General features: G+C 47.3%; 1 protein-coding gene across 1 annotated transcript; it reads left to right on the top strand.

Moving 5' to 3' along the window:
• The first annotated feature begins 10,916 nt into the window (after nt 1-10,916).
• POP4 (POP4 homolog, ribonuclease P/MRP subunit) lies at nt 10,917-25,289 on the top strand. The gene is made up of 8 exons (XM_073555033.1): nt 10,917-11,029; nt 15,400-15,452; nt 18,122-18,336; nt 18,415-18,492; nt 18,942-19,003; nt 19,405-19,506; nt 20,011-20,160; nt 24,726-25,289. Exons 1-7 carry the CDS (start codon nt 11,023-11,025, stop codon nt 20,145-20,147), a joined length of 654 nt encoding a protein of 217 aa, XP_073411134.1. The 5' UTR covers nt 10,917-11,022; the 3' UTR covers nt 20,148-20,160; nt 24,726-25,289.
• Nucleotides 25,290-27,976: the final 2,687 nt, after the last annotated feature.

Genomic DNA, 27,976 nt, shown 5'->3' with positions numbered 1-27,976 from the left:
CTAATGAGCCAAGTACTGGTGGACACACACGCTCAGTCACCTCAATCTAATGAGCCAAGTACTGGTGGACACACATGCTCTGTCACCTCAATCTAATGATCCGAGTGCTGGTGGTCACACATGCTCAGTCACCTCAATCTAATGAGCCAAGTACTGGTGGACACACACGCTCAGTCACCTCAATCTAATGAGCCAAGTACTGGTGGACACACATGCTCAGTCACCTCAATCTAATGAGCCGAGTGCTGGTGGTCACACACGCTCAGTCACCTCCATCTAACGAGCTGAGTGCTGGTGGTCACACATGCTCAGTCACCTCAATCTAATGAGCCAAGTACTGGTGGACACACACGCTCAGTCACCTCAATCTAATGAGCTGAGTACTGGCGGTCACACACGCTCAGTCACCTCCATCTAACGAGCTGAGTGCTGGCGGTCACACATGCTCAGTCACCTCCATCTAACGAGCTGAGTGCTGGCGGTCACACATGCTCAGTCACCTCAATCTAATGAGCCGAGTGCTGGTGGTCACACACGCTCAGTCACCTCCATCTAACTAGCTGAGTGCTGGCGGTCACACATGCTCAGTCACCTCAATCTAATGAGCCGAGTGCTGGTGGTCACACACGCTCAGTCACCTCCATCTAACAAGCTGAGTGCTGGCGGTCACACATGCTCAGTCACCTCAATCTAATGATCCGAGTGCTGGTGGTCACACATGCTCAGTCACCTCAATCTAATGAGCCAAGTACTGGTGGACACACACGCTCAGTCACCTCAATCTAATGAGCCAAGTACTGGTGGACACACATGCTCTGTCACCTCAATCTAATGATCCGAGTGCTGGTGGTCACACATGCTCAGTCACCTCAATCTAATGAGCCAAGTACTGGTGGACACACACGCTCAGTCACCTCAATCTAATGAGCCAAGTACTGGTGGACACACATGCTCAGTCACCTCAATCTAATGAGCCGAGTGCTGGTGGTCACACACGCTCAGTCACCTCCATCTAACGAGCTGAGTGCTGGCGGTCACACATGCTCAGTCACCTCAATCTAATGAGCCGAGTGCTGGTGGTCACACACGCTCAGTCACCTCCATCTAACGAGCTGAGTGCTGGCGGTCACACACGCTCAGTCACCTCCATCTAACAAGCTGAGTGCTGGCGGTCACACATGCTCAGTCACCTCAATCTAATGATCCGAGTGCTGGTGGTCACACATGCTCAGTCACCTCAATCTAATGAGCCAAGTACTGGTGGACACACACGCTCAGTCACCTCAATCTAATGAGCCAAGTACTGGTGGACACACATGCTCTGTCACCTCAATCTAATGATCCGAGTGCTGGTGGTCACACATGCTCAGTCACCTCAATCTAATGAGCCAAGTACTGGTGGACACACACGCTCAGTCACCTCAATCTAATGAGCCAAGTACTGGTGGACACACATGCTCAGTCACCTCAATCTAATGAGCCGAGTGCTGGTGGTCACACACGCTCAGTCACCTCCATCTAACGAGCTGAGTGCTGGCGGTCACACATGCTCAGTCACCTCAATCTAATGAGCCGAGTGCTGGTGGTCACACACGCTCAGTCACCTCCATCTAACGAGCTGAGTGCTGGCGGTCACACATGCTCAGTCACCTCAATCTAATGAGCCGAGTGCTGGTGGTCACACACGCTCAGTCACCTCCATCTAACGAGCTGAGTGCTGGCGGTCACACATGCTCAGTCACCTCAATCTAATGAGCCGAGTGCTGGTGGTCACACATGCTCAGTCACCTCAATCTAATGAGCCAAGTACTGGTGGACACACACGCTCAGTCACCTCAATCTAATGAGCCAAGTACTGGTGGACACACATGCTCAGTCACCTCAATCTAATGAGCCGAGTGCTGGTGGTCCCACACGCTCAGTCACCTCCATCTAACGAGCTGAGTGCTGGCGGTCACACATGCTCAGTCACCTCAATCTAATGAGCCGAGTGCTGGTGGTCACACATGCTCAGTCACCTCAATCTAATGAGCCAAGTACTGGTGGACACACACGCTCAGTCACCTCAATCTAATGAGCCAAGTACTGGTGGACACACATGCTCAGTCACCTCGATCTAATGAGCCGAGTGCTGGTGGTCGCACACGCTCAGTCACCTCCATCTAACGAGCTGAGTGCTGGCGGTCACACATGCTCAGTCACCTCAATCTAATGAGCCGAGTGCTGGTGGTCACACACGCTCAGTCACCTCCATCTAACGAGCTGAGTGCTGGCGGTCACACATGCTCAGTCACCTCAATCTAATGAGCCGAGTGCTGGTGGTCACACATGCTCAGTCACCTCAATCTAATGAGCCAAGTACTGGTGGACACACACGCTCAGTCACCTCAATCTAATGAGCCAAGTACTGGTGGACACACATGCTCAGTCACCTCGATCTAATGAGCCGAGTGCTGGTGGTCGCACACGCTCAGTCACCTCCATCTAACGAGCTGAGTGCTAGCGGTCACACATGCTCAGTCACCTCAATCTAATGAGCCGAGTGCTGGTGGTCACACACGCTCAGTCACCTCCATCTAACGAGCTGAGTGCTGGCGGTCACACATGCTCAGTCACCTCAATCTAATGAGCCGAGTGCTGGTGGTCACACATGCTCAGTCACCTCAATCTAATGAGCCAAGTACTGGTGGACACACACGCTCAGTCACCTCAATCTAATGAGCCAAGTACTGGTGGACACACATGCTCAGTCACCTCGATCTAATGAGCCGAGTGCTGGTAGACACACACGCTCAGTCACCTCCATCTAACGAGCTGAGAGCTGGCGGTCACACATGCTCAGTCACTTCAATCTAATGAGCTGAGTGCTGGTGGTCACACACGCTCAGTCACCTCCATCTAACGAGCTGAGTGCTGGCGGTCACACACGCTCAGTCACCTCAATCTAATGAGCTGAGTGCTGGCGGTCACACATGCTCAGTCATCTCGATCTAATGAGCCGAGTGCTGGTGGTCACACATGCTCAGTCACCTCCATCTAACGAGCCGAGTGCTGGTGGTCACACACACACTCAGTCACCTCCATCTAATGAGCTGAGTGCTGGTGGTCACACACGCTCAGTCACCTCAATCTAATGAGCTGAGTGCTGGTGGTCACACACGCTCAGTCACCTCAATCTAATGAGCTGAGTGCTGGTGGTCACACACACTCAGTCACCTCCATCTAATGAGCTGAGTGCTGGTGGTCACACATGCTCAGTCACCTCAATCTAATGAGCCAAGTGCTGGTGGTCACACACGCTCAGTCACCTCAATCTAATGAGCCAAGTGCTGGTGGTCATACACGCTCAGTCACCTCCATCTAACGAGCTGAGTGCTGGCGGCCACACATGCTCAGTCACCTCGATCTAATGAGCCGAGTGCTGGTAGACACACACGCTCAGTCACCTCCATCTAACGAGCTGAATGCTGGCGGTCACACATGCTCAGTCACCTCGATCTAATGAGCCGAGTGCTGGTGGTCACACACACTCAGTCACCTCCAGTTAATGAGCTGAGTGCTGGTGGTCACACACACTCAGTCACCTCCATCTAATGAGCCGAGTGCTGGTGGTCACACACACTCAGTCACCTCCATCTAATGAGCTGAGTGCTGGTGGTCACACACGCTCAGTCACCTCAATCTAATGAGCCGAGTGCTGGTGGACACACACTGTTGTGAATTCACTTTCTTGCCTGCCTCTGGTTCCTAGTGAAGGTAGTGGAGCTGGTTGTATTGACAGAGGAGTCGCGAGTTCTCTTTCTGGGCTCCCTCTGGTGGTTACAGGAGGTAATGGAGCTGATCTAATTGACAGAGGCCTGCCACCTGATAATGAGGACGACGATTGGACATCTGAAGTCTCTGACTGGATTTAAGACAGTCGACTCCCTCTATCCCTGCTGGTGATTTTTCCTGCCTCCTGAGGTCTTAGTTTCCAGTTCAGTCCCTGCATGCTCAAGCTAAGTGTTCTTTGCTATTGCTCACATTTGATTTGGTTTTGTCTATTCAGTATTGTGTGGTCAGCCAGCTCCGGCTGGGGCTGTGCTGAATTTCCATCCTTATGTTACTGTTTGTGTCAGTTTGTTTTTTGTCCCTTATTAGATTGGCCTCTTTTTGCTCTGTTTTCAGAATATGCCAGAGTGCTGATATAGTGGGAGTTGTTGTGAGCTCATTTTCGGGTTTGCCTCTGGCCTCTGGTGAGGGTTAAGGAGCTGGCTGTGCTGACAGAGGAGTAGTGAGTTCTCTATCTGGACTCCCTCTGTTGGTGAAGGGAGGTAATGAAGCTGATCTAAATGGCAGAGACCGGCCACCTGAGGAAGAGGACTGTGATCGGATATCAGGAATTTCTGATTGGATTTACAGCAGCCGACTCCCTAGTTTCTTGCTGGTGATTTCTCCTGACTCTGGCTCCTGGGTTCCAGTTTGGTTCCTGCCTTCTTAAAGCTAAGTTTTCTCTGCTATTGTTCATATGAGTTTTCATCTGGTTTACTTAGTTTTTGTGTTCAGCCAGCCCTGGCTGGGACTGGGCTGAATCCCCATTCTGTCTCTGATCAGTTGATCTCTTTTGCTTTGTCTTCAGAATATACCTGAGTGCTGATATAGGGAATTGAGGTCTAGCGACTTCAGGGCCTTTTACTATAAGACGTGTTGGACATTTTTTGGCAGGGTTTTTTGCGTGATTGCAGACAGTAGCTTTTCTTTCCTGTCCTTTCTAGTTAGTGAGGGCCCCATCGTTTGCTCAGCCTATCTTTCTACCTGTGTCTGTGTTTTCATCTTGTTTCACCGACAATACATGTTGGGGGCTGTCTATTGCTTTGGGATCTGCTCTGGGGCAGTTTAGATTTTCCCTTTTTTTCTTTAGGCTTATTTAGTTCTCCGGCCGTGACGAGGCATCTAGGACCACCATAGGCACGCTCCACGGCTACTGCTAGTTGTGTGTATAGGATCAGGGGTCTGCAATCCGCTAGTTACCAACCTCTCCGGTTTTCTGGGCTTAGCTTGCTTTTTGTTTTTTCCTCCTCGGTGACTCATTCATAACAGGGAGTAGTCTAGTGACTTCAGAGTTTTTGCTATCAGAAGTGTTGGACATTTTTGCAGGGTTTTTTGTGTGATTGCAGACAGTGTCTTTCCTTTCCTGTCCTTTCTAGTCAGTGTGGGCCCCATCGTTTGCTCAGCCTATTTTCCTACCTGTGTTTGTGTTTTCATCTTGTCTCACCGACAATATATGTTTGAGGGCTGTCTATTCCTTTGGGGTCTGCCCTGGGGCAGTTTAGATTTCCCCTTTTCTTGCTTTAGGCTTATTTAGTTCTCCGGCTGTGTCGAGGCGTCTAGGATCATCGTAGGTATGCTCCACGGCTGCTGCTAGTTGTGTGGATAGGATCAGGGGTCTGCAATCCGCTTAGTTACCAACCTCTCTGGTTTTCTGTAGCTTAGCTTGGTCTTGTTTTCCTCCTCGGTGACCCAATCATAACAACACACGCTCAGTCACTCCATCTAAAGAGCCAAGTGCTGTGGTCACACACGCTCAGTCAGCTCCACCTAATGAGTGGTAGTGCTGGTGGTCACACATACATTCAGTCACCTCCACCTAATAAGCCGTGTGCTGGTGGACACACATGCTCAGGTCACCTCCATCTAATGAGTGGAGTGCTAGAGGACACAAAAGCTCAGTCATCTCCACCTAATGAGCTGAGTGCTGGTGGACAAAAAAGCTCAGTCATCTCCATCTAATAGGCTGATTGCTGGTGGACACACACACTCAGTCACCTCCACCTAATGCGCCGAGTGCTGGAGGACACACATGCTAAGTCACTCCCCACAGCTAGGATTATACATGGTGATTCTCTGTTTTTCACAACCAGTAGAAGTAGCTTGTCAGGCAGTGAGCAGAGGCTGTACAATAGCATGACAATATAGCAGAGACGACTCCTCTTACAGGGACTATATAGTTAGCTGCCAGAAGGAGAAGAAGACTGATTCTGTCCAGAGCAGTCCCCAGCAGCAAATGAAGACACAAGGAAGCAAAAACTGTCCTGTAGACGTGCAGTGATCAATCACTTGACAATCATGCTGTGCAATACAGTCTGTAGGGGTCATGGCATGCTTGGAGTTGTAGTTCTACAACAGCAGAACACCCATGGCTGCTTGCAGTGCATCCTTGTAATTAGTCACCAACAGCAGGACAACTTAAACGGAATCTGTCACCCCTTTTTTGAGATATCATATAATGATATCATTCAATTGTGTGTCACATAAGGATTCTCTTAGTACTTTTGCTTCCTCCTGACCCCGCACCTTTCATGCATAAATACCTTTTTTATATTGGTTCAGATGTATGTAAACTGCCGCTGTCCAGTCCGCTGGGCGGGGCTTATTCACCTGCTCCCCCCTCCTTTCTTGCTCTGCATTTCTTCTTGTGTAGAGCAAGACAGGGGGGGGGAGCAGGTGAATAAGCCCCGCCCATTGGACCGGACCGTGGCAGTTTACATACATCTGAACCAATATAAAAGAGGTATTTATGCATGAAAGGTGCGGAGTCAGCGGGAAGCAAAAGTACTAAGAGAATCCTTATGTGACGCACAATTGAATTATATCATTATATGATATCTCAAAAAAGGGGTGACAGCTCTGTGTGTGACTCGTGGCTTCTCCAATTACTACATAGCACAGAGTGAACTTTTTTTACTTTGGTTAAGTTCAAAGGTGTTTTGACTGTCCCAGGTGGTGGTTAGTGGTATCACACCTTAGGTTTCAGTTTAATGTGCACGTAATTAGGAACCAGGTGTGGGGCGCTATAAATGAGTTTCAGGGTGTGTAATCACTGCTGGTGATACTGATTCATTCCTTGCTTAGTTGTTGGAGAGCCTGGTGAAAGGATGGAGCTGAGGAGGAGTCCGGCGCAGCTTAGCCAGGGGGGACGTGTGTCAGCGATGGTGTCTGGACGAAGGGCTGGCATGGCGTGGTGGAGTCGCAGTGATGGTGTCAGCGGGAAGTGTCTGCATGGTCTGGTGGAGTGGCTACTATGGAGAGTGGCACTCACCATGTGGGACTTGGCTGCTGAGCTGGACTCAAGCATGCTTGCCTTCGTGGCAGAAGCTGAACTCATCTTTGGGACTCTGTTATTAAGCTGCAGCAACTGGTGGTGGACTCTGCTCCAAGGCTGCACTATGGTGCAGGATCCTGTTATGGTGATGGATCCGGGTGGAGGAGAAGATGCACACAGGTGGAGGGCTCTGTTGCAGGAGCATAAGCACAGAGCATAAAGCTAAGTGGTGTCCCCCTGTATTGTCTCTTTCCCTCATGTGTGTTATTAGTGCAGTGGTGGGATTAGTCTCCGCACCGACCTATTCCCTAGTGAGGGTTTAGGGTCAGGGTGAGCTAGGGCGTTGAGGTACGCGTGCGGCGCCCGGTGCGAAACCGGCATAGGGAATGTCAGGAGTGCAGGGACACTGGCTCAGGGGAGCTCAGGAGGTCTCCAATTCCCTTTTCCCTATCGCAGGGCCCACCACTGTTAATGTTTCCCAGGTCCCCCTTATTATTTAAATTCGCCATACTGGAGGCGGGGTTTCCAGAATGTTTATTAACGTGTAATACCTAAATTCGCCAGGTGGAGGCGCTGTATCTAGGGTCACGTGTGTTATGGGTTCGCCTTGCGGTAACACCTGCGCCCAGACACACAGTGACCATGACAGTTCATAGGAACTGGCATTCTGTCTCCGCCTTAAGCAGGGGTGTAGCCCAAATAAGGAATGGACAGGGTTAATAAGCATGACGGCCGATACCAGAAATAACTACAGGTCAAGAGGCAAAGACGTTGTGGGACTACAGGTAACAGCATGCCAATTCAACTGTCCAAATTTCCTCCCACTCCCATGGTATATAAGAGGTGTGTCCTACCTGAGCAGGGGCGCAGCCCAAATAAAGCATGGGCAGGACTCCATGGGCAGGACTTCATGGGCAGGGCTCCATGGGCAGGACCTCATGGGCAGGACCTCATGGGCAGGGCTCCATGAGCAGGACTCCATGGGCAGGATGCCTGCTATTCAGAAGGGATGAGGACCCTTTTTTCTGCCATTTGGATATTTCTTCCATCCTTCGGGGGGAGCACAAAATTATCAACTTAAAAAATGACCCTGCTGTATTTGGTCAAACATTTCATTACCGCCCCCTGATGTAATGGTGGATTTGTATTACACTGCAGGTCTCCTGACACACCAAGACTGTGGTATACATAACATAGGAGATCCTGAGACTGCTGGAAACATAACATAGGAGATACTGAGACTGCTGGAAACATAACATAGGAGACACTGAGACTGCTGTAGACATAACATAGGAGACACTGAGACTGCTGTATACATAACATAGGAGATACTGAGACTGCTGTAAACATAACATAGGAGACCCTGAGACTGCTGGAAACATAACATAGGAGATACTGAGACTGCTGTATACATAACATAGGAGACACTGAGACTGCTGTAGACATAACATAGGAGACACTGAGACTGCTGTAAACATAACATAGGAGCCACTGAGACTGCTGTAGACATAACATAGGAGACACTGAGACTGCTGTAAACATAACATAGGAGACACTGAGACTGCTGTATACATAACATAGGAGACACTGAGATTGCTGTATACATAACATAGGAGACACTGAGACTGCTGTATACATAACATAGAAGACACTGAGACTGCTGTAGACATAACATAGGAGACACTGAGACTGCTGTAAACATAACATAGGAGACACTGAGACTGCTGTAAACATATCATAGGAGACACTGAGACTGCTGTATACATAACATAGGAGCCACTGAGACTGCTGTAGACATAACATAGGAGACACTGAGACTGCTGTAGACATAACATAGGAGACACTGAGACTGCTGTAAACATAAGAGACACTGAGACTGCTGTAAACATAACATAGGAGACACTGAGACTGCTGTATACATAACATAGGAGACACTGAGACTGCTGTAAACATAACATAGGAGACACTGAGACTGCTGTAAACATGACATAGGAGACACTGAGACTGCTGTATACATAACATAGGAGACACTGAGACTGCTGTATACATAACATAGGAGACACACAGCATATTATCAGCGATAAAGTGATAAAGGCTCTGGCTGAGCCGAAACGACTTGTTTATACCGCTTCTGCTATATGCTATATATTCTTGTTTGGCTCCCACATATTCCATTTTTAATAAAATGGGCATTTATTCGGATGAAACCTATTTGAGTGTGTAGTGAATCAGATTTATCTAGGATTAGGACCTATTGATCCATTACACCTGCACCTCGCTATTGGACAAGAGTGCACGCTAAACTCTTATTCTACTGCTGTATACATAACATAGGAGACACTGAGACTGCTATATATAGCCATCAAAACACAGCTGCTGGCCTGAGCACTCTGGCTCGCCAAGAATCTGCCCGAGGACCAGAGAAAAGGTCATTACAATCCGTAAAGGGGTAGGATCTGTGGATGATGCTGTTATGGGGGATCTATGGACGACGCTGTTATGGGGATCTGTGGATGACGCTGTATGGGAGACCTGTGGATGATGCTGTTATGGGGGATCTGTGGGTGAGGCACTGTTATGGGTGATCTGTGGATGACGCTGTTAGGGGGTATCTGTGGGTGACGCTCTGTTATGGGGGATCTGTGGATGAACCTGTTATGGGGGATCTGTGGATGACGCTGTTATGGGGATCTGTGGATGACGCTGTTATGAGAGATCTGTGGATGATGCTGTTATGGGGGATCTGTGGATGACGCTGTTATGGGGGATCTGTGGATGACGCTGTTAGGGGGATCTGTGGATGACGCTGTTATGGGGGATCTGTGGATGACGCTGTTATGGGGGATCTGTGGATGACGCTGTTATGGGGGATCTGTGGATGACGCTGTTATGGGTGATCTGTGGATGACGCTGTTAGGGGGTATCTGTGGGTGACGCTCTGTTATGGGGGATCTGTGGATGAAGCTGTTATGGGGGATCTGTGGATGACGCTGTTATGGGGATCTGTGGGTGACGTTGTTAAGGGGTATCTGTGGGTGATGCTCTGTTATGGGGGATCTGTGGATGAAGCGGTTATGGGGGATCTGTGGATGACGCTGTATGGGGGATCTGTGGATGACGCTGTTATGGGGGATCTGTGGATGACGCTGTGTTATGGGGGATCTGTCGATGACGCTGTTATGGGGGATCTGTCGATGACGCTGTTATGGGGGATCTGTGGGTGACGCTCTGTTATGGGGGATCTGTGGGTGACGCTCTGTTATGGGGGATCTGTGGGTGACGCTCTGTTATGGGGGATCTGCGGGTGACGCTGTTATGGGGGATCTGCGGGTGACGCTGTTATGGGGGATCTGTGGGTGACGCTGTTATGGGGGATCTGTGGGTGACGCTGTTATGGGGGATCTGTGGGTGACGCTCTGTTATGGGGGATCTGTGGGTGACGCACTGTTATGGGGGATCTGTGGGTGACGCTGTTATGGGGGATCTGCGGGTGACGCTCTGTTATGGGGGATCTGTGGGTGATGCTGTTATGGGGGATCTGTGGGTGACGCTCTGTTATGGGGGATCTGTGGGTGACGCTCTGTTATGGGGGATCTGTGGGTGACGCTCTGTTATGGGGGATCTGTTATGGGATATTCGGTGCACAGATCCTATGACAACTCCTCAGGTCACAGGCCACCTCTGTACATGGCGCAGTCCTCACCTCCTCTTTACCCCTCCCTGGAGCCGCTCAGCGGGTGCTCCGGGCACTATCACCCCCATCATCTTTCTCAGTGATTCCCTTTTCTGTGAATTGTTCTTGTTACCACATTGCCTCATAAATAATGAAGAAATCTGTCTCCATGGCAACGCGGTGAGGTAAAAAGCGCGCGACTTTCCCCGTGACGTCACAGTCGTGCGCCCGGAAGTCAGGAGAATTCTGCCGCACGTGACCCGCAGAGATGGAGCGTGAGTTTCTGACCGCGGGGTGCGCCGCCACCAGCCTGCTGGGACTTGTGGTTCTTTACCACCACACAATGACAGTTTAACTTCATACCAATCAACGTTTTTGCCATTTGGAAAACTCAGACTTGTAGTTCTTCCACTCCTGCTTCATAGAAGGCATAGCGATAGAGAAAACTACCTACAAGTCCTTCACTGCAGGGTTACACATGCTGGGAGTTGTAGTCTCCAGTGTTTGCATTGATTTTGAGTTACATCCTCTATTATACTCCAGAGCTGCACTCACTATTCTGCTGGTGCAGTCACTGTGTACATACATTACTGATCCTGAGTTACATCCTGTATTATACCCCAGAGCTGCGCTCACTATTCTGCTGGTGCAGTCACTGTGTACATACATTACATTACTAATCCTGAGTTACATCCTGTATTATACCCCAGAGCTGCACTCACTATACTGCTGGTGCAGTCACTGTGTACATACATTACATTACTAATCCTGAGTTACATCCTCTATTATACTCCAGAGCTGCACTCACTATTCTGCTGGTGCAGTCACTGTGTACATACATTACTGATCCTGAGTTACGTCCTGTATTATACCCCAGAGCTGCACTCACTATTCTGCTGGTGCAGTCACTGTGCACATACATTACATTACTGATCCTGAGTTACGTCCTGTATTATACTCCAAAGCTGCACTCACTATTCTGCTGGTGCAGTCACTGTGTACATACATTACATTACTGATCCTGAGTTACATCCTGTATTATACTCCAGAGCTGCACTCACTATTCTGCTGGTGCAGTCACTGTGTACATACATTACATTACTGATCCTGAGTTACATCCTGTATTATACTCCAGAGCTGCGCTCACTATTCTGCTGGTGCAGTCACTGTGTACATACATTACATTACTGATCCTGAGTTACATCCTGTATTATACTCCAGAGCTGCGCTCACTATTCTGCTGGTGCAGTCACTGTGTACATACATTATATTACTGATCCTGAGTTACATCCTGTATTATACTCCAAAGCTGCACTCACTATTCTGCTGGTGCAGTCACTGTGTACAGACATTACATTACTGATCCTGAGTTACATCCTGTATTATACTCCAGAGCTGCACTCACTATTCTGCTGGTGCAGTCACTGTGTACATACATTACATTACTGATCCTGAGTTACATCCTGTATTATACTCCAGAGCTGCACTCACTATTCTGCTGGTGCAGTCACTGTGTACATACATTACATTACTGATCCTGAGTTACATCCTGTATTATACTCCAGAGCTGCACTCACTATTCTGCTGATGTAGTCACTGTGTACATACATTACATTACTGATCCTGAGTTACATCCTGTATTATACTCCAGAGCTGCACTCACTATTCTGCTGGTGCAGTCACTGTGTACATACATTATATTACTGATCCTGAGTTACATCCTGTATTATACTCCAAAGCTGCACTCACTATTCTGCTGGTGCAGTCACTGTGTACAGACATTACATTACTGATCCTGAGTTACATCCTGTATTATACTCCAGAGCTGCACTCACTATTCTGCTGGTGTAGTCACTGTATACATACATTACATTACTGATTCTGAGTTACCTCCTGTATTATACTCCAGAGCTGCACTCACTATTCTGCTGGTGCAGTCACTGTGTACATACATTACATTACTGATCCTGAGTTACATCCTGTATTATACTCCAGAGCTGCACTCACTATTCTGCTGGTGCAGTCACTGTGTACATACATTACATTACTGATCCTGAGTTACCTCCTGTATTATACTCCAGAGCTGCACTCACTATTCTGCTGGTGCAGTCACTGTACATACATTACTGATCCTGAGTTACATCCTGTATTATACTCCAGAGCTGCGCTCACTATTCTGCTGGTGCAGTCACTGTATACATACATTACATTACTGATCCTGAGTTACCTCCTGTATTATACCCCAGAGCTGCACTCACTATTCTGCTGGTGCAGTCACTGTGTACATACATTACTGATCCTGAGATACATCCTGTATTATACCCCAGAGCTGCACTCACTATTCTGCTGGTGCAGTCACTGTGTACATACATTACATTACTGATCCTGAGTTACATCCTGTATTATACTCCAGAGCTGCGCTCACTATTCTGCTGGTGCAGTCACTGTGTACATACATTACATTACTGATCCTGAGTTACATCCTGTATTATACTCCAGAGCTGCACTCACTATTCTGCTGGTGCAGTCACTGTGTACATACATTATATTACTGATCCTGAGTTACATCCTGTATTATACTCCAAAGCTGCACTCACTATTCTGCTGGTGCAGTCACTGTGTACAGACATTACATTACTGATCCTGAGTTACATCCTGTATTATACTCCAGAGCTGCACTCACTATTCTGCTGGTGCAGTCACTGTGTACAGACATTACATTACTGATCCTGAGTTACATCCTGTATTATACTCCAGAGCTGCACTCACTATTCTGCTGGTGTAGTCACTGTATACATACATTACATTACTGATTCTGAGTTACCTCCTGTATTATACTCCAGAGCTGCACTCACTATTCTGCTGGTGCAGTCACTGTGTACATACATTACATTACTGATCCTGAGTTACATCCTGTATTATACTCCAGAGCTGCACTCACTATTCTGCTGGTGCAGTCACTGTGTACATACATTACATTACTGATCCTGAGTTACCTCCTGTATTATACTCCAGAGCTGCACTCACTATTCTGCTGGTGCAGTCACTGTACATACATTACTGATCCTGAGTTACATCCTGTATTATACTCCAGAGCTGCGCTCACTATTCTGCTGGTGCAGTCACTGTATACATACATTACATTACTGATCCTGAGTTACCTCCTGTATTATACCCCAGAGCTGCACTCACTATTCTGCTGGTGCAGTCACTGTGTACATACATTACTGATCCTGAGATACATCCTGTATTATACCCCAGAGCTGCACTCACTATTCTGCTGGTGCAGTCACTGTGTACATACATTACATTACTGATCCTGAGTTACCTCCTGTATTATACCCCAGAGCTGCACTCACTATTCTGCTGGTGCAGTCACTGTGTACATACATTACTGATCCTGAGTTACATCCTGTATTATACCCCAGAGCTGCACTCACTATTCTGCTGGTGTAGTCACTGTGTACATACATTACATTACTGATCCTGAGATACATCCTGTATTATACCCCAGAGCTGCACTCACTATTCTGCTGGTGCAGTCACTGTGTACATACATTACATTACTGATCCTGAAATACATCCTGTATTATACTCCAGAGCTGCACTCACTATTCTGCTGGTGCAGTCACTGTACATACATTACATTACTGATCCTGAGATACATCCTGTATTATACTCCAGAGCTGCACTCACTATTCTGCTGGTGCAGTCACTGTGTACATACATTACATTACTGATCCTGAGATACATCCTGTATTATACTCCAGAGCTGCACTCACTATTCTGCTGGTGCAGTCACTGTACATACATTACATTACTGATCCTGAGATACATCCTGTATTATACTCCAGAGCTGCACTCACTATTCTGCTGGTGCAGTCACTGTGTACATACATTACATTACTGATCCTGAGATACATCCTGTATTATACTCCAGAGCTGCACTCACTATTCTGCTGGTGCAGTCACTGTGTACATACATTACATTACTGATCCTGAGTTGCATCCTGTATTATACCCCAGAGCTGCACTCACTATTCTGCTGGTGCAGTCACTGTGTACATACATTACATTACTGATCCTGAGTTACCTACTGTATTATACCCCAGAGCTGCACTCACTATTCTGCTGGTGCAGTCACTGTGTGCATACATTACATTACTGATCCTCCTGAGTTACATCCTGTATTATACCCCAGAGCTGCGCTCACTATTCTGCTGGTGCAGTCACTGTGTACATAAATTACTGATCCTGAGTTACATCCTGTATTATACCCCAGAGCTGCGCTCACTACTCTGCTGGTGCAGTCACTGTATACATACATTACATTACTGATCCTGAGTTACCACCTGTATTATACTCCAGAGCTGCACTCACTATTCTGCTGGTGCAGTCACTGTGTACATACATTACATTACTGATCCTGAGTTACATCCTGTATCATACTCCAGAGCTGCACTCACAGAGGGAAGGCTGAATCCCCGAGAGGTGAATACATTTGTTAGTTCTTCTGTTGGTCGGAGTCTGCTTGAAGTGTTCACCAGTGGGACAGGTGACAGGACAGCCTCCGGGTGGCGCTCCTCTTGCGTGGGGCTTTGATATTTGTGATTTAGAAGTAATCTTGTTTTCCCTTTGTCTCCAGATATCATTTACCAGAAGTTGCCTTCGACTGAGTCACGAGATCTGGGGTTAGAGGTAGGTTATAGTGACGCCATGATTGTGTCTGCCACTACTACCCCCATCATAGTCTGCCTGACTGGTGGACAGCGGATCTGCCTAGAATCATAGAGTTGGAAGGGACCTCCTGGGCCATCTGGTCCAACCCCCTGCTCAAAGCAGGATTCGCTAAATCATCCCAGTCAGATGTCTGTCCAGCCTCTGTTTGAAGACTTCCATTGAAGGAGAACTCACCACTTCTCGTGGCAGCCTGTTCCACTCATTGATCACTCTAACTGTCAAAAAATTTTTCCTAATATCTAATCTGTCTCCTCCCATTCATTTTCATCCCATTGCTTCTAGTCTTTCCTTGTGCAAATGAGAATAAAGTTGATCCTTCTACAATGTGACAGCCCTTTAGATATTTGTAGACAGCTATTAAGTCTCCTCTCAGTCTTCTCTTTTGCAAACTAAACATTCCCATATCCTGCAACCTTTCCTCATAAGACAGGGTTTGCAGACCAGTCACCATTCTGGTCGCTCTTTTCTGAACTTGCTCCAGTTTGTTGATGTCTTTTTTAAAATATGGCGCCCAAAACTGGACACATTATTCCAGATGAGGTCTGACCAAAGAGGAGTAGAGGGAAATAATGACTTCACGTGATCTAGACTGTATGCTTCTGTTAATACATCCTAGAATTGCATTTGCCTTTTTTGCTGCTGCATCACACTGTTGACTCATATTCAGTCTGTGATCTATTAGTATACCCAAGTCTTTTTCACATGTGCTGTCACTTAGCCCTATTCCTCCCATTCTATATATGCTTTTTTTCATTTTTATTGCCCAGATGTAGTACTTTGCATTTTTCCCTGTTAAAAACCATTCTGTTAGTTGCTGCCCACTTCTCCAGTTTATTTATATCTTTTTGAATCCTCTCTCTTCTCTAGTATTAGCTATCCCTCCTAGCTTTGTGTCATCAGCAAATTTAATCAGTTTACCCTCAATTCCTTCATCTAAATCATTGATAAAGATGTTGAACAATACAGGGCCCAGGACAGAGCCCTGTGGTACCCCACTTGAGACATTCTTCCAACTGGATGTGCAGCCATTTATGACCACTCATTGGGTCCGATCACTAAGCCACTTATGAATCCACCTAACAGTTGCCTTGTCCATTCCATACTTAGTCATTTTTTCAATAAGCATTGTATGAGATACTTTGTTAAATCCTTTGCTGAAGTCAAGATATACTATATCTACAGCATTTCCTTGATCCACCCAATCAGTGATTCCGTCATAGAAGGAAATTAAGTTAGTCTGACATGACTTATTAGTTACAAACCCATGCTGACTCTGTTTAATCACTTCATTCTTATCCAGGTACTGACATACATGTTGTTTAATAATTTGTTCAAAGATCTTTCCTTGTATAGAAGTCAGACTCACCGGCCTATAGTTCCCTGGGTCCACCTTCTTCACCTTTTTGAAGATGGGAACATTTGCTCTTCTCCAGTCTTCTGGCACTTCTCCTGTTCTCCAAGAATTTTCAAAGATTATGGAGAGGGGTTCAGAAATTTATTCTGCTATCTCCTTAAGTACTCTGGGGTGTAATTCATCTGGACCTGGAGACTTGAATTCATTTAGGATAGCTAAGTGTTTCCTCACTATCTTTCTGTTTATAGATATCCTGGATTCTTCTATTCCCTTAATAGGACAGTGAATAACAGTTGATGTTACATTTCCTTTCTGAGAGAAAACAGATGCAAAATAGGAATTTAAAAGTTCGGCCTTCTCAACATCCTGTCTTATCATTTCATCATTGTCATCCTGTAAAAATCCTATAGCATCTTTGACTTTTCTTTTACTTTTGACATATTCTCAAAATCCTTTATTGCGTTTGGCGTCTCTTGCAAGCCTCAATTCATTGTCAGCTTTAGATAATCTGATTTGTGCCCTGCAGGTTCTGCAGACAGCATTATATTCTTCTTTAGATATGCCTCCCTCTTTCCATTTGATAAACTTTTCTTTCTTCCTTTTTATCATGTGCTTAAGTTCTGTGTTCATCCATCCTGGTTTCCTTAAATGCTTCCTATTCTTCCCTCTTTTCGGAATTGTTAACAATTGTGCTTTGAGAATTTCATTTTTCAAGATTTCCCATCCTTCCTGGACATTTTTGTCTTTAAGGATATCCAGCCATTGGATCCCTCCAATTCTGTTTTTGAATCCATTAAAATCTGCCTTTTTGAAATCTAACCTTGACGTCTGAGTCTTCACAGGTCTTCCTCCTCTAGTTATCCAAAATTCTAAAATAGCATGGTCGCTACCTCCTAGGGTCCCAGCCACTTTTACCTCCTCAACCATTTCCTCCCTGTTTGTAAGGATTAGATCCAAGGTAGCAGTTCCCCTTGTTTTCTCCCTTACCTTTTGGAAGATAAAGTTGTCAGCAAGAGAGGATAAGAATTTCCTTGACATCTTAGTTTTGCCTGATAGAGATTCCCAACAAATGTCTGGATAGTTGAAATCTCCCATGACAACTATGTCATATTTTTTGGAGAACTACATCCTCAGCCCATCTGTCACATTTGCCATTGAGGACTGTAAGAAGCTGAGCGCCGCCCTGATGAGATCCCCCGATAGCAGTCATATCTCTACCACATAGCAGTATATGGCGGCATTACAGCACAGCTCTGACTATTCATTATTGCAGACGCAGAGCAGCAAGAAGTCGGAGGTGTTCGTGAAATCCTTCCTCCGGCGCTGCGTCCCCTCTTTGGAGAACGCGGATGAGTTCCTGGGCAGGAAAGCACTGGCGCTGGAGCACGAGCAGAAGAAGAAGACACGAAAGAGACACAAGGCGAAGGGTTTCACAGCCAAGGAGCGCAGGGAGCTGAACCTGTTCAAGATCAACCCCGATCAGCAGAGGTGGAGTATCTGCACGGTGTCCTGTGCCCGGGACCTGGCACTTCCGCGCCTGCTAACTGCTGCCCTCCTCCTACACAGGTATCGCATGTACCTGCCGCTGCATGAGCTGTGGAAGCAGTACATCCGAGAGCTGTGCAACGGGCTGCGGCCGGGCACGTGAGTACCCCCGAAGTGTAACCCCCTGAGCCCGACGGCTTCTGGTAAAGCAAGGAAAAGACATGGCTGCTCTCTTCCACCTACAGCGCCACTTCTGTCAACAGGTTGTGTCTGGTATTGCAGCCAGGTTCCATTGAAGTGAATGGGACTGAACTAATATAGCGCAAACAACTGGTGTCTGATCTGCTGCTACATGTGAAATAAATCAGCCATGTCTACTCCTATAGTGGACATTTATTTTTCTTAACTCTGTGCGGCCCGTGGATGGGCGCCGGTGCGTCCTCTGCCCGTGGATGGGCGCCGGTGCGTCCTCTGCCCGTGGATGGGCGCCGGTGCGTCCTCTGCCCGTGGATGGGCGCCGGCGCGTCTGCGGCCTGTACATAACTCGTCCCTGCTGTAGGTGATGTATCCCCTGCACTCTTCCTCACTATTGATATCGCTATTTTTAGACAAACACAGATGATCCAGAGCAAGATCCTGAAGGCCGATCTACACGGAGCCGCAGTGACAGGTGAAAGCCCGGCCGCTGACCCGATCCTCTGTCATCATGTGTGATACTGTGTATCCAGTACTGGTGTGTGTGATACACGCTGAGCAGACATGACCGAATCCTATCTTATGTGATACTGTCTCCTGATCTGGTGTATCCAAGCTTAGTTTCTGTGATGCTGTTGTGGTGTATCCAAGCGATACGGTCTGCTGGGCTGAATATCTAATCCCATAACACATGCTGTCTGATAAGTTGTATCTAAGCATATTATGTGCTATTCTCTTTTGAGAAGGTATATTGATCCTGTTTGCATAGCCGGTGTATCTAAGCCCTCAGTGCTGCCTTCCCCATCATGTATGGCCATCAGTTGTGCAGGCTCAGTCTGTTTTTTGTCTCTCAGACATTCCTTTTTTTTTCTGAAGTGTTTAAGTCGAAATGTCCATCGTACGTGGGACTTGCGGGGATCATCTTACAGGAGTCCAAACACGTCTTCAGGATTATCACCGAGGAGGATAAACTGAAAGGTACGAGGGGTGTAGTCAGAAAATCCCCGGAGACCATCCAGCCTCCAAAAGTGGAGTCCCCTTCTAATTGTCGGATGCGTCGGGGCGTGGGCCGTGTGCTGCGTCGGGGCGTGGGCCATGTGCTGCCGGCTAGAGATGGGGGGTTTGGTGTCGGAGGGGACCCCGTGTCTCATCGCTATAGTGCCTGTTGGTTTATTCCATACCTATCCCTTTAATGACGCCGTGGGTGGCTATAACCTCCAGTAAGCACATGTATAAGTACAGTTATCGCTCCGCTCTTTGCTCTGACCGTCCGCTTCATAAGGGGGAACCGCAGCCTCTTGGCAAATGGCGAGAATTGATATTCATCTGCTAAACAATCCGGGTTTTATCTTGGTCCCGAGCACGAGGCTGCGATAATGTTACCTAGAAGACAACACTTTATCTGGGGCCTCATTTCCCGTTCCTTAATTTACGGGGCCGCTTGCTGCTACTTTTTTTTTTTTTCCTTTTACTGCCTAATAGTCGTTCCCAAGTTGAACTGCGTCTTCAGCGTGGAAATTGACGGATTTATCACGTACATCTACGGGAGCAAGCTGCAGATGAGAGCCAGCGAGCGATCCGCCAAGAAGTTTAAAGCCAAAGGAAGCATCGACCTGTGACTGCATCACAAAGGCAAGTTGGCCGCACCCCAACACGTCCCTCAGGATTTATTTTATTCTGATGGTTTTCTTTTCTGTTTTTATTTTATGGTTATCAGTTTTTTTGCATTTTAACCTTCTAATTTTCCAAATGTATACTACTTTTTCTTAACCACTTACTGGTTTTACAAATGTTTTTATTTTATTTTTTTTGGTTATCTATTTTTTTATTAACCCCGTTTTTTATTTTCTATATTTTATTTTTCTGGATTTTTTTTTTTTTTTTTTTTTTTTTTTTTGTGATTTTACTTTCTCCAGTCACCTTCCACGACAGCTACATTGGAGAATGTCTTCCCCGCCCTAATAGGGGACAGGAACACAAAGAGGTTAAATACCCCTCCCCTTCCTGCAACCACCAGTGTTTTCCTGTCCCCTGTGGGGCATGAAGAGGTCTACGATGGTGCTGCCATGGCCGGCGATTGGGAGCACCCCACGTCCAGTACCAGCTGGAGATACCTGTCAGAAGCCGGGCAGCCGAGGTCGGGGGCCTTGCTCTCCTCCTCCGGTGGCTGCTCCCGTCTCCGCCTGCATGGTGGGACTCGGGACTCTCCCGCCCCTCCTTCGGGGGTAAAGCGAGGTGTTTATGTGCGCGCCGGGGGCCTCCAGATAGCTCCCTCCTCCTCCGTGCTGCCGGTTCCTGGGGTCTCACGCTGGCCGGGGGTGGCGTTCCTCCACTTCGGGCGTTACTGGGCTTTCCATTGGGGCGCGCGTCGCTTAGGCGCGTCACTTCCGGTCTATCCCGGGGGGCGCGTTACTCCTGGGACCGGCGGTCACATTCTGGGGCGTCCTCATGTGGTTTCCCCGCTTGGGGCCAAAGGGAGGAGGAGGTGCACAAACAACACTGGACCCTCGATCTTCAAGGTCCAGGTGAGGAGATCACCAGGTAAGGCCGATTTCACATTTGCGTTTAGAGCCACAGCGTTGGCCTGCGCACGACCGCCGCTAAGCCCTGCCCCTGCCACGCCTCCGCCATTAGCTCCGCCTCCGGGCGCATGACGCTGCATGCGTCCCCTATCTTTCTCACTGAGGACGCAGGCCCTGCGCAGTATGCGTTTTGGCGGCGCCTGCATCCTTTTGACGGTGCGCCGACCAGCGCCAAACGCAACCTGTTAACAGCTATTCTAAGCTGAATTTACATGCCCTCGTCAGATCACAGCCGCTCAGCAGCTTGAGGCTGGGCCAGTACCGGCATGAGAGACTGGCTGGGAATCCCTGGTCCTGTTGACGTACTCAGGAAGAGTATAGGGGGGCAAGGGCAGGAACATCCTTGTCCCTAACCATCACAGACCCCAGATAAGCAATGACGCCCGGTTGGGGGTCGTCTCTCGCTCTTTTTTCACCCGCTGGCAGTCCATCTCCACAAATCAGTCGGTCCACCGTACCATACGAGATGGACTAAAAATTGGGTTCGAGAGTCCTTCGCCGTAATGCTTAGGGGTAACCTCCCTACAGCCTCCACACCTTCAGGGCTCCTTACCAAGAGATCTGCTTCGGTAGAACGCGCGGGAGAAGGACACGGCCATTACGCACGTCCCTTCCTGGTGACGAAGCCATCAGAGAAAAACCGAATCATCATAAACCTGAAGCCATTAAACGAATTGGTCCGGTACAGGCAATTCAAAATGGAGTCAATCGGGGGGTAATGGCAACGGTAGATCTGAAGGGTGCATATTACCATGTGCCAATCCATCCGACCAGGTAGCTCTCCAAGATCATGGCGGAAGCAGTGATTTTTCATCCGGCGCCAGGGGATAGGCGTTATCCCATATCTGGACGACTTCCTCCTCACTGTACCATCTATCTCATGTCAGAAGATGGACGTAGGAAAGACCCTGGGGATATTAAGATCCCTGGGTTGGATACCAAACCTGGTCTATCCCTCCACGAGAAGAAAGCTTCTGGGAGTTCTCTCAGACTCAAGGGGAAAGACATCCTTCCTATATAAGGTTTGTCAGGTCGACCTTGTCCCCAAAAGAACCTAGTTCAGGGACCAGCAGGCACCGACCCTCAGTCAATGTATGCTCTAGAATCTCTGACCACATGCTCCCAGGCGGTTTCTTGGGCTCAGGCCCACACCCAAATTCTGCAAAGCCACGTGCTTTTACATTCCTGGATCCGCCTGGCCTACGCGGCGGCAAATTCCATTGTCCGGAAGGATTCCCCTCCCTGGTCAGGTTAAACCGGCCCTGAGGTGGCGGTTGAACTTCCGAAATATTCAGAAGGGAGTCAGCCGGATTCAGCTTCCCCTGAAAACACTCCGCTCAGATGCCAGCCAACAAGGCTGGAGCGCAGTAGTAGAGAGATCTATTTTCAGGGGCGATGGCTGCCGAGCATCAGCACCAGTTCCTCAAATCTGAGAGAACTGAGGGCGGTAGGAAAAGCGCTAAAAAAGTCGTCATCATCGCTAATCCAAAATCGCCACGTCTGCATCTACTCGGACAACATGACCACAGTGGCCTATCTCCAGCCAAGAGGGTACAAAGTACGCCGGCCTGAAGGCAATGGCAGCAAGGATCTTCTCCTGGTCAGTGCGTCTGAAAGGATCAGACAACACCCAGGCAGATTTCCTCAGTCGAGAAGACGTTCTTCCGGAGGAGTGGCGCCTGGACCAGACGGTATTCTTGTCCCTAGCCTCAAGATGAGGTGGACCTAGTCGCCAACAGGCAAAATGCGAAGACGGGTATTCGTCTCCCTCAACCACATGGATGGAGTGCAAGGGATAGATGCCCTTCACCCAGTGGTGGGATTCCAACCTCGCATATGCCTGCCCACCCATACCGATGCGGGAAAAAAACATTTCCGGAAATCCGGATGGACCGCAATTCCACAATACTAATCGCCCCTATGTGGCCCGGAAGAAGTTGGTACAGTGCCCTACTTGCCATGGCCCAGGAAGACCCTGGCTTCTACCCCCATAAAGGGCAACCTCCTTCACCAAGGTCCTCTGCTACACCCGGACGTAGGCAAATGGAACCTGGCAGCATGGTTATTTTTTTTATTTTTTTATCTTGACCTGGCCAGCCACCGCTGGATCAAACGATTTTATGGCTTCGGCAGCCAGGATTCGTCCTAAACTCCGCAGTAAGGGGCCTCCTTGGGATCTCAACACCATGCCCAACACCCTAACTTAAGATCCATTTGAGCCTCTAGATTCCATGACCATGGAAACCTAACCCTTTAACCGTCCTCTTAGTCGCAATTACTGCAGCTAGACGTATGGGAGAATTGCAGACCCTGTCAATTCAAGAAGCTTACCTTGCAATCATTACAGATAATATCTAGAGATTAGATCACGCCTTTCTACTCAAACTTTCATAGGGATCAGGACATTGTACTGTCCTCATTCGGCCCAAGCTCTTCCAACTCTAAGGAAGAGACCCTCCACACTCTCGACATTTGCGGAGTGGTCCTGTCTACTGACAATAGAGTGAAGCCTAGCGGATTCACCAGAATTTATTCATCCAGTTCTCAGGACGAAATAAGGCAAGAAGGCGTCAAAGAACCCGATCGCGAATTGGATCACACAATCTATCTGCCTGACCTACGTATCACAGAAGCTGGCTCCACCCGCCTCACTGAGGCACATTCTACCCGTGCGATAGCAACATCATGGGCAGAAAGGAGGAAAGCTTCGTCAGAGCAGATATGCAGAACCGCCCCTGGTCATCCATCCACATGTTCACCCGGCGTTACAGGCTAAATTTCAGTGGGAATTTAACATTTGGCAGACGAGTGCTGCAGGCCATGATTCCCCCCTAGAGAAATTGGCTGTTGGTATAACTCCGATGTAGCTGTCGTGGAAGGTGACTGCAGAAAATAGAATTAGACTTACCGGTAATTCGGTTTCTAGGAACCTTCCACGACAGCACTAATTTCCCTCCCTATCTGATATTCTTATTGGATGATTCCTGCACTTTGGTGGTAACTATTCATTCTGGTGTCCAGGAAAACACTGGTGGTTGCAGGAAGGGGAGGGGTATTTAACCTCTTTGTGTTCCTGTCCCCTATTAGGGCGGGGAAGACATCCTCCCATGTAGCTGTCGTGGAAGATTCCTAGAAACCGAATTACCGGTAAGTCTAATTCTATTTTTTTGTGTGCTTTTGTTTACTACTTTTTCCTATGTATTTTTATTTATTTTTTCCCCTTTTCTACTTTTTAATGGTTTTTACTTTCTATATTTGTTTTTATTTTTCTGGTTTCGTCACCATTTTTTGCTTATTTTCCATGTACCTATGTAGTTATTTTATCCATTGTTTTCCCCCTATTTATATTGATGGGCCTTCATTTTCTAATTTCTTTTTTTTTCTGGTTTATTCACCATTATTTATTTTATTTTATCTTTAAAGCTTTTATACTACTCTTCCTGTTTGTTTCTCTTTTACTTTTAAGCTCTTAACCAATTCTATCTACCTTATTTTTTTTTTTCCTTTTTAATTCACTATTTTTTTTTTGTCAATTATTTCTATACTTTTTTTTTTCTAGTTTTTATATTTGTGTGTTCATTATTTTTATATATAATTTTTTTTTTTCTTATGTAGATATGTGGAAAAGACCCCGGATGACAATCCCTAAAGCCGTATTGGAGTAATGTCGCCCGTACTGCGGCTTCTGGGCGCTTTTCAAGGGCCGCTGGAAGTGAGTAATGATGGAACTGGCGTCTAACTAATAACTCCCCCGAAAGTAAAGCATTTTTATTTCCTGGAGATGACACATAATATCCCGTGCCATTAAACTGCTGCCTTACTTTACGACGTCCTAAAATGTTTGGAATGTAAGAATTTTCTGTGTTCTAATAAGAAGCAAACAGCGAAAATTTAAAGGGCTGCCGCCGCTAATGAGAGGCGCGGGGCGGCGGGCGGATCCCGAGAAGCAATTAGCCGCGGCCGGAGATTTAGTGCGCACGACTAAAATTACATACGGAATAGGATTTATTTTTTCTTTAACTCCTTTATATATTTATACTTTTTTTTTTTTTTTTTTTATATGTTGCATTGATAGTAAATGTGTGGGATTTTTTTTGTTTTTTATTTTCTTTCCTCTTGTTGATATAGAATAAAGGAGGTGAAATTTGACTGAAATAAAAATGTATTAATTTAATAGAACGGTTTGTTTTCTGTTAGTATAAAATTTTTTATTAATGTGTTTTGTTTTAGAAACTTTTTTCTATTGGTTTTTTTATTAGAAAATTAATAGTTTTTGAGAATTTTTTTTGTTTTTTTAGATATATATATATATTTTTTTTTTGCTTTGGATATTTCACCAAAATTTGTTTAGTAGCTATCCTTAGTGGTGATGAATGGATAATCAGGGGGTGGGGGGGGATACAGGGCGTCTGAGCGGAGCTGTGGGCACACATTTGCTCTACTGCCACAATCAGTCTTCCCCAGTGATCAGACCCTCACCAGTATAGCATATTTCGTGGATTAGTGATGAGAAGTAACAGCTGGAGTAACCTTTTTAATGTATTACTAATAATCACCCAGCTTTCCCAGAGTCCTGCACTGCTTTTGTATGCTGTCATATGGAGTTATGTCATACATGCCGACACTGCGGGATCAGGGCGGCGGGATCAGGGCTGTCAGTCATCCGCACATGTCCATTGGCGTCCCAGCATCCGCCATCACATAAAGGGGATATTGTGGAGGAAGGAGCCATCCTCTTTACGTCTTTGGGATTTTCTCACCTTCCTCCCGATCTTCTCGTCTTTTGTGACACTAGAAATAATTGAGCTTACTCGGCTCTTTCTGGCCATAAATGAGGAAGCGAGCGCGTGTCTACAGTCCTGGAACGTCCCGGACTTCCTACTGCTGCCCCACAAGACCTGACAGCTATGGGGAAATCTGACGCCATAAAAGGAGAATTCTGAACATCTCCAAAAGTTTCAGCGGATCGACTCTTAAAGGGCCGGTAAACGCCAAATTGTGAGATGGGTCATTAAAGGGATAATGTCTAGAAGGAAACTGTCCTGTTGTATGTATAAAGTAATCCTTCAAATCCAAGAATTAGTCATTTTAACAGGTGCGGAGCATAAGTTTGTGCCCCCTTATCCCCTATGGCGCATTCCTTCATGTGCACAATCCGTTTAAAAAAAACTTCCCCAAATTGCGTTTGAAATGTCTGCAGGACTGGCCGATATCTTCTTGTATTTTGGGAAGTATTTCATGTTGGTGCAATGTAACCGTCTAGGGAGAAGCATGTGGATCTTTATCCAAAGTTGGTATTTCAGATCAGTAGCATTACAGCATGTGGCCACCGGAGGGCAGCAGAGTTGCCGCTCTCATTTTTGCAGAAGAAACTTATTCCGCAGCCTATAATAATCCTAAAAGAGACAAGCATTTGCCTAGATATTCTGAATATCTTTTCTGTCCCCCTAAAAAAAAAAAAAAATCTGGGTCTGCAACTTTTTAGAGATCCTGAAGAGGCCTTGCCATTTTTTTTATTTCCATGAACCAGGAGGCTCAGGATGGACACAGATATTGCCTTTTTTAGGGCAGTGCCTGGAGCTAAATTAAGTTTGTCACAACTGATAATCTATTAAACTAAATGGGGCCCCTGAGCAGATCCCCCTTTATAGGGGCCCGGTGCTTCCCCCTCATCTCCGGACGTATATTCTGTGTCTTTCCTTTCTCGTTCCATGGAAAGGATGTGGCGCGCTTACAAATGAGACATACCTTGCAAGACGACTATTTCTTCATGCCCACATTCTAGTCACCCAGAAGAAAGGAAGCTTTCCAAATCAGAAGCTGGCGGTGGGGGGGGGGCTATTGTTCCCTGTTATCAGCCGCTTCATCACCTGATGTCACACGTCCCCCGATTATTGGAGACGGACATTCCACAGCGATATTGGCTGTAACGGAATCTCCGCAGGTAATGTAAAAATGTTACTGACAGTCGGGGGCGTAACCATCGCGGGCGCAGAGAATGCAACACGGCCAATATCACCTGGATGGACGTCACATTCAGCTGACATGAGACCCAACGGCTCGCCGCACCGCAATAAATACTGCCGACCAATCAGACGGAGGAGGAGGACGCCGCATCATGGGGGCCGGGGAAGGTAAAAATAAACGTTTGTGTCTTTTTAACCTGTGTTGGAGAAGAATGGAAAGGACCCGTGATGGGGGACATTATACCAGAAGGGGGCCCAGCATGGGGACATTATACCAGGAAGGGGCTCAGGATGGGGGACATTATACCAGGAAGGAGCCAGGATGGGGACATAATGCCAGGATGGGAAATTATACCAGGATGGGGCTCAGGATAGGGGACATTATACCAGGATGGGGCTCAGGATAGGGGACATTATGCTAGGATGGGAACATTATGCCAGGAAGGGGCTAGGATGGGGACATTATACCAGGAGGGTGCCCAGGATGGGGGACATTATTACTGGAAGGGGCCAAGGTGGAAGACATTTTACCAGGAAGGAGCTAAAATTAGGGACATTATTACTGGAAGGGGCACATGAGGGGAGAAATTATACCAGGAAAGGACACAGGATTGTGGACATTGTTATAGGATGCAGACCAGCTTGGGGGACATTATAGCAGGAAGGGGCCCAGGTTGGGGGACATTATTTCTGGAAAGGGATAGGATGGCAGACCTTATTACTGGAAGAGGCCAGGATGGGGGACATTTTACCAGGAAAGGGGTAAGATCGGGGACATTATTACTGGAAAGGGCCCATGATGGGAGACATTATACCAGGAAGGGGGCCAGGATTGGGGACATTGCTATAGGATGCAGCCCAGCATGGGGAACATTATACCAGGATGGGGGCATTGTTATA

The sequence above is a fragment of the Dendrobates tinctorius genome, unplaced genomic scaffold (genome assembly GCF_039654945.1).
Source record: "Dendrobates tinctorius isolate UK_male_01 unplaced genomic scaffold, ASM3965494v1 ptg000214l, whole genome shotgun sequence".
Classification (NCBI taxonomy): domain Eukaryota; kingdom Metazoa; phylum Chordata; class Amphibia; order Anura; family Dendrobatidae; genus Dendrobates; species Dendrobates tinctorius.
The sequence above is the reverse complement of the archived record's forward strand: the minus strand, read 5'-3'. Positions and strand labels throughout refer to the sequence as shown.

Bases quoted from the DNA above. Each gene is read 5' to 3' on its own strand.
- POP4 (XM_073555033.1), top strand. The intron at 18,493-18,941 runs GTGAGTACCCCC...CGCTATTTTTAG, and splicing joins AACGGGCTGCGGCCGGGCAC to ACAAACACAGATGATCCAGA. The intron at 19,507-20,010 runs GTACGAGGGGTG...ACTGCCTAATAG, and splicing joins CGAGGAGGATAAACTGAAAG to TCGTTCCCAAGTTGAACTGC.